Genomic DNA, 7,725 nt, shown 5'->3' on the forward strand with positions numbered 1-7,725 from the left:
TCTTTCCATGAGCTCGTTTACTCCCGTTGCACAAATGGGTGAGGAATTGTGGGCAGATTTGACTTTTCCTGCCACAATCCATCCCAGCTTAGCTGTTGATCTGGTAGCAGCAGCGAGTAGTAATGCTCGACTCCGATTTACATGTCTGTGGCTGAACAGATATAGTGTTTTTATACCCGATACTCAAAATGAGTATTGGGGTATATTAGATTTGTGGTAAAAGTGGATGTGTGTAACGTCCAGAAGGAATCGTTTCCGACCCTATAAAGTATATATATTCTTGATCAGCATCAATAGCCGAGTCGATTGAGCCCTGTCTGTCTGTCCGTCCGTCCGTCTGTCCGTCTGTCCGTCCCCTTCAGCGCCTAATGCTCAAAGACTATAAGAGCTAGAGCAACGATGTTTTGGATCCAGACTTCTGTGATATGTCACTGCTCCAAAAATATTTCAAAACTTTGCCCCGCCCACATCCGCCCCCACAAAGGGCGAAAATCTGTGGCATCCACAATTTCGACGATACGAGAAAACTAAAAACGCAGAATCGTAGAAGATGACTATATCTTCTAGAGTGCAAAATCTGAACCAGATCGTATAATTATTACAGCCAGAATCACGAAAACAATTTCACTCTTTCTCGCTCTGTCTCACTCTAACACACAGGTTTCATGGTCGGTTTTGCCAATTGCAAAATATGAGTTCAAGGATCTCAGAACCTATAAAAGCCAGAGCAACCCAATTTGGTATCCACACTCCTGTGATATCGGACCTTGACCGTTTCCTGTCCAAATTTCGCCACACCCCCTTCCGCCCCCGCAAAGGACGAAAATCTGAGGCAACCACAAATCTCAGAGACTATTAAGGCTAGAGTAACCAAATTTGGTACACACACTCCTTTAAGATGTCACTATAAAACGTATATCTCAGAATTTCGCCCCACCCCCATCCGCCCCCACAAAGGACGAAAATCTGTTGCATCCACAATATTGCAGATTTGAGAAAACTAAAAACGCAGAATCATAGATAATGACCATATCTATTAGATTGCTGAATCTGGATCAGATCAGATCATTTTTATAGCCAAAAGGAACAAATCAATTTGCAGTGGCTACGCAGCGCCCGACGTCACGCTCAGACTGATTTTCTGTCTCTCTCGCACGCACTCTTTGTCGTGTCGTTAAATATTAGCGGCGTCTGCCGGAGGAGAGCCATACTGACTTAGTATCGGGTATAACCTTAGAGTTGCGGTGTCCGCAGCAACTCACAACGTTTCCCCCTCGTTTTTTTTTAAGTTCAGAGGAAAGGTAGCATGAGTCTACAAGAAGAATTTACAATCGTTAATATTTTCCGTCATTAACCTCCAGTATTTGAACTATTTAAATAGAGGGGGCTTAAGAGGGCTAAGTTCGGGTTTTCAGATACATATATTGTTGTTGAGGAACCAAAATTGAGGCAAAAACAATTAAAGTCAAGTATTTAAAACAAGACAGTTAAGTAGAAAATTGATTCATTAATCGGATAAAATTATGTGGGCAGGGCTGAGAGATCTAGATATCTAAAAATATTCGACGGAATATCAAAATTGTTTCTGCTTCGAACTGTATTGGAAAAAGCAATAATGCAGCTGGCTGGATGACAACAAAGAAATAATATAAGTCCAGTCCACATCATTGCAAAGCGACTGTCCCTGCATGGAGCAAACTGAGATCCTCGCCCGCATACAGCCAAAGCATGTCCATTTTCAAGGCGCGGTATGGAAGACACAAAAATGTGACGTGTTTTCGGGAATTAAGAAAAAAAGATTGTTATCCCCCCCTGTATCTTTCAGTGTAAAAGAGTTCGATGATGCGCTGGCCCAGGATGTGGTTGACCTAAAGGAGCTGCGCAGACTGACGTTTAATGGTGGGATATCACACTTCTGATAGGCGTAGTAATTCATGGACATGAATCCAATCCAATCCACAGGTGTGCCCGATGTACAAAGCTTCCGTGCACTCAGCTGGAAACTGCTGTTGGGCTACTTGGGACCAAGACGCAGCAGTTGGACGACCACGCTGGCCCAGAAGCGAGCCCTGTACCAGCAGTTCATTGAGGAATTGGTACTCCCCCCGGGACACAGCTGCAATGGAGCTGGAGAAGGCGACGGGGACGGGGACGTCGCTGTTGATTCAAGGGGCGTTGGCCTACAAGATCATCCGCTTAGCGAGGGGCCAGAAAGCGCCTGGAACACATTCTTCAATGACATGGCCTGGGTTACGTACAGGGCAAGAATGAGATTGTGTTTTAGAGAACGACTTTGCCTCGTATGTGAAGCTGCTGCAAAACTATCCACCCATTGACATAAACGTTGTGATTACTCATGCAGTCTCCCTGGCGTAGCACTCACTTTTAGTGATACCACAGATATTACATATAATACCCGATTCCGGGTAGAGTCTGACAAAGCAATAATCCACAGTGTCTAGTTATCATGTTCAATAGTTGGAAGCCCAGGACCCAACAAAAGATCGAACACTAGCGCTGTTTCTCTGTTTTATACGTTACAATTTCATAATAAACGAATGTGCCGCATGTGTTTGTGTGGAGATTAAAAATGCGAAAACATATGTAAAATAGAGTGATCATAGCTCAAGTGTAATTTTGTGTTCGTGTGTGGCATCGTCAAAAAACACAGTAAAAAATATATATAACATTGGATTCCCGTTAGAGATTGATTACTTGGCCAAACGTGGGGCCGTATCCTTGCAAATCGTCTGAGCAATAAACTCCACCAGTGTTCGGGTCGGGCGGCCGGCCATTCCCTTGCGCAGATACTCGTATTCGAAGCCCTTTGTCACCATAACATTTGTGGCATCCTTTGAGGGAGAAAATCCATAAGATCTGCGCCCCAACAAAGCGCCCCACAATACTCACAATATGCATCCACTGGCCACAGGGCACAAACTCACGGAGAAAGGCAGCGGCCTTGCAGGGACGTCCACCTCGGTCAATGCCATAGTTCTGCACATCGCTGCGTCCCCCGGCACGCACGGCCTTGCTGTAATATTTCCACAATGGGAAGCGCCACACACGATCTCCGGTATGCATGCTGGCGTGCTTGATCTGCTGCCACAGGATCTCCGAGTTGGTAAAGACCCCCGCAGCCGACTCATCCAGGGCCTGGCGCATGTAGCCCGAGCAGGTGCCGACGTCAATGATGCACTTGGGACAGAAGTTTTGCGCATACAGCAGGGCGTCTGCCAGGACCAGTACATCCTCGTGATCGGTGCACTGGATCTCGATGGTCTTGCCGTTCATGGACTTGACCATGTCCCCAGTACGGACCGAATTGCAGCCCACTACGTTTTCACAAAGAGGTATCAGGCCGCGAATGTTGACCTAAGAACAGCATTATTATTCAAGGAGATATCATTTCTGTCCTGAGTACTTACCGGTAAACGCAGGCCAGCCACAGCTCGACAACAGGCCACCACAACGGCGGCCCCGGTCATGTCGCCACGCATATGGAAGAGCTCATGTTTCTCTTTCAGGCACAATCCTCCAGCATCGTAAGTCACGCCTTGGCCCACCAGCACAATGGGGCGCTCCTCGGCACAGGTGCCGTAGTAACTCAGCTCCAGGAAGATGGGTGGCTCGCACGAGGCCTTGCCCACAGCCAGGAAGGCGTGCATTGACTGGCTCTCGGCCCAGCCCTCGACCTTGACCTCCACATTGACACCGGATTTGCACAGCACCTCGACGACATTCTGCGCAAAAGCTGTGGGTGTGAGGAGGTTGGAGGGCATCTCCTGCAGCTGTCTCGTCAGGTTCTGGGCGGCTGCCTTCTGCAGACCAATGCGCCATCCTTCGAGGTCGCAGACCTCGTCTTTTCTTGCGTATAAGTCCAGCGACGGCACTGGAATCCTGTTCTGTGGGTTACGCAGCTCCTGGTAGAGCCAGATGCCCAATGCGGCCCCCTCGGCGGCGGACTCGGCGTGGCCGCAGTTTTCAACTTCGATTCTGTCGGTGTCCAGCTCGGCCAGGATACGGCAGGCGGCGGCCACGGAGCGACGGATCGCCTCCTTCTGTTCGTCGAGCACCTCGTAGGGATTGTAGCCGAGGCACTCCTTGCCGAGGCCGACCACAGCCACCACAGAGTAATAGGGGATGCGCTCTGGCTCGATCGCGAAGAAAAGGCGAGCCTCGCCCCGCTTGGGCATGGGTCCGGACATGCGGAGGACCTGTAGCAATCGGCCGGCAGTCTTCTGGACATTGTACCGCCAACCGGCCGCGGTGAGGACGCCAGCATCATTGCGGTCCGTTTCGTCGGCGAACACGCCGACCACAAGTCCGCGGGATGGAGGATCCGCACACATGTCCATCTGCTGGAGCTGCAACATCTGGTTTACCGCCTGCGAGGCGGAGCGGCGCTGGATAGCCTGGGGACGTGGTCGCAGGCGCTGCGGGAAGGCCTGGGAGACCAGCCGACGTACAACGCCAAGCATTATTTTTCGTTAAGCCCACACAATGTACCAAATATCAGAATATACGTATTTCGTGTTCAATTTCTAGCAATAGAGAATGCCAAATTGAGGCGATGAATGTACTCCATGAGAAAGTGACACTCACTTCAAGGGCTATTTGGTCGGTACATTCAGGAAATTCGAAAGGATCAGAATCTAAAAACGAGTGGACATCGGCCCTTCACTCACTACTGTTTTGGTTTGGCTGTCCTCGGAGGAGTAAACATGTCGAGTATGTATATCTTTGACAAATGGGGCTAACAAATCATGAACTCTTGAAGGGCCATGGTACTCAAATAGATGTGGCTCTGGATGAGTGTAACTTCCAGAAGGAAGCCTTTTCGTCCTATGAGCGTCCTTGATGAGCACCTAGATATCAGAGACCATGAAAGCTAGAGCAACCAAATTGTATATCCAGACACCTGGACCCGTCCGCCCCCACAAAGACCAAAAATCTGTGGCATTCACAATTAACGCAGAATCGTAGAGAACGCCATATTTACTAGACTGTCAAATGTGGATGAGATCGGATCGTTTTTATAACGACCAAATCGCCTTCCACGCGCTTACTCATTCTCTCTCGATCTCTCTATCCATCTCACACACTCTTTCTCGAGCAGTGTGTTCGCTCTGGCGGAGGGAAGCGAGACAGAACGGCGGGCTTGTGTGTAAGAAAGAGAGAGAGGGAGAAAAGTTCCACTCTCCTATCTCATGACAAGTGCGAGCATAATTCAGAGTTCATTTCGTTCCCGCTCGTTAAAGAATCTTTTTTGTATAAGTGGGTGATAAAAAAGAAAGGTTTTTAAAATCAAAACGTTATAGAATACAATTTATTTGGCATACGCCTAACTTTTAAAATATTTCAGCGAAAAATAAGTTTAATTTTACAATAAGGCATCGTCGTTACAAAGTGCCGTGACTAAATGATTCCTTTAAACTTTCGATACTGCATCATTAATTCCTGAAAATTTAGAATAGTTTTTCTAAAATAAAGAGACCGAAAAACTTGGGTGACTGCAAATTTGTATTTTACGACGACGAAAAAAAAAGGAGTGCGTGCGTTCGTTTTCATAGATTTTTCTCGACTTCTCTTCATATATTCAAACAATTTCTTCTGCGCCTATCTTACCTACGGTTGCAAAGTGGGGCGAATTCGCCAAGAGCGAGAGAGCGAGCTTATATTGCGCTCCCGCTTTGCCCTAGCCTAACTTACACTAGACTTCATAAAATACGATCCTAATAACAATTATTATACGCCAAATGGCGCTACACCGGCCCCGTTGAAGGCCTGGAAGGCTTCAAACCAGTGGCAGAAGAGCCAACTTGTGGATTGGCCTCCTGAACGTGGCTCCGCTGCTCGTCCTTAGGTCGACCACTCTGACCCTTCCGTCCTGCCCGGCGGTTGTAACGACCACCCTTCCGAGGAGCCCCTGTTGAGGGGGCAGGTTGTCCTCGGCGACGATTACGAGGTCGCCTTCCTTGATGTTTGGTTCCTCCTGATGCCACTTGAATCTTATTTGCAATCCCAGCACATACTCCCGGGACCATCGCTGCCAGAACATTTGCCTGGCTGACGAGACAAGCCGCCATCGCTTTAAGCAGCTCAGACCCTCCTGGTCCGGGGTCCTGGGTGCTGGGGGTGCGATGAGCGGCCCGCCTGTCAGCAGGTGCCCGGGAGTCAGCATGTCTCCGTCGCTTGGGTCTGGGCTTAGGGGTCCTAGCGGGCGCGAGTTGAGTACCGCCTCGATCCCGACCAGCACGGTCTCCAGCTCCTCTGCGGTGAGGAGAGCGCTTCCGACTGCCCGTAGGAGTAGGCCCTTGGCAGACTTCACACCGGCCTCCCAAAGTCCGCCCATGTGCGGTGCTCGAGGCGGTATGAAGGCAATCTCGCACCTGCTTCTTGACGCAAATTCGCGTATCGCGTCCGCTTCCGCCTCTATCTTCCTCCGCAGTTCGCTGAAGTGGCGACTTGCTCCGACGAAATTTGTCGCGTTGTCGCGTTGTCGCAGTTCACGCGTTGCGGACATCCTCGACGACCGACGAACCTTTGGAATGCCAACAAGAAGGAATTAGTCGTCAAATCGGAGACAATTTCTAAATGAACCGCCTTGGACGCAAAACAGACAAATAACGCTATGTAGGACTTATAAGGGGGCCTTCCACGAATTTTCAGAGTCGTATAGACTGGGCCACAAAAATCAACGCCACATACTGAAAATGGGCGGAGAGCACGGAGCCGGTCTGCGGGTAAGTTGCCCATCATTTGGGTCTGGAGTAGCGGCTTGCATTTAAAGCAACGAATACATGACCTAACTGTCGCCCTGCAGACCGCCTGAGCATTCACTATCCAAATGCGTTGTCTAAGGATACTCACGAGTGCTCGTGGGCCGGCATGAAAACTCGTTTGATGCAGATAGCGAACGTACTGCGAGCGTTTTGTCAATAAAAAGGGAAACTTGGCATTATATGACATTGGAGCGTTAACTAGTCGCCTTCCAACTCGCAACAACGAAAAAGAGCACCATGTCCCAGCCTCTTCATGGAGGAAGGGATTTAAGCGCTGAAGACTGGGGCCTAACTTGGTGCCTTTACGAACCCTTTCAATATCTTCTTGAGACTCATTTTTCTGTGTTATTTCGACTATTTTTAGAAACGCCTCGTCGTATTCTACGGATGACGGAATTTTTCCAAAGTTGAGACTTTTGTCTTTGCATTTTCGGATGAAGCGGAACACGAAAACGAACACTCTTAGCAGTTTGAGGTGTGACGAGTATCCCTCGATTACATCCACTAAATAATTTGACTTGGCCGCGCCGGTCAGTGTGACCGATTTCTTCCGACTTTCCATCTGTATCTCTTCTTCGGAAAGCTCGAAGTGTGGATTTCTGGGCCAGCTCTCTTCTTCAAACTTTAAGAACTCTGGTCCACCAAACCAGATCGACTGCACGATTTCCTCTACGTCACAAACTCTGTCTGCTGGGTTCTGTTTTGTTGGCACATGCCGCCACGTAGCTTCACTTGACCACTCCTGAATCTCCGCTACTCGGTTCGCAACGAATGTTGACAACGACGAAGGGTGGGATCTGATCCAATGAAGAGTAACTTCTGAATCTGACCAGAATATCACGTTCTCAATTGGAACCTTGAGCAGTGATTTGATTCGGTGACAAAGGTCTGCTAGAAGGTGAGCGGCACATAACTCAAGCCTTGGGAGCGTTTTCGTCTT

General features: G+C 48.9%; 1 protein-coding gene and 1 long non-coding RNA gene across 2 annotated transcripts; one reads left to right on the forward strand and one right to left on the reverse strand.

Annotated features, from left to right (window-relative positions):
• Nucleotides 1-1,734: 1,734 nt before the first annotated feature.
• Nucleotides 1,735-2,029, forward strand: LOC6604044. The gene is made up of 3 exons (XR_003409284.1): nt 1,735-1,748; nt 1,826-1,899; nt 1,963-2,029. It is a non-coding gene; the product is annotated as an uncharacterized LOC6604044 (long non-coding RNA).
• Nucleotides 2,030-2,525: 496 nt separating this feature from the next.
• Nucleotides 2,526-4,525, reverse strand: LOC6604045 (cytosol aminopeptidase). The gene is made up of 3 exons (XM_002028952.2): nt 3,429-4,525; nt 2,911-3,375; nt 2,526-2,852 (listed from the first exon to the last, which is right to left on the reverse strand). Exons 1-3 carry the CDS (start codon nt 4,479-4,481, stop codon nt 2,712-2,714), a joined length of 1,659 nt encoding a protein of 552 aa, XP_002028988.1. The 5' UTR covers nt 4,482-4,525; the 3' UTR covers nt 2,526-2,711.
• Between the last annotated feature and the right edge of the window lie 3,200 nt (nt 4,526-7,725).

This window comes from Drosophila persimilis, unplaced genomic scaffold (assembly GCF_003286085.1).
Source record: "Drosophila persimilis strain 14011-0111.01,24,50 unplaced genomic scaffold, DperRS2 tig00001384-arrow-arrow-pilon, whole genome shotgun sequence".
Taxonomy (NCBI): domain Eukaryota; kingdom Metazoa; phylum Arthropoda; class Insecta; order Diptera; family Drosophilidae; genus Drosophila; species Drosophila persimilis.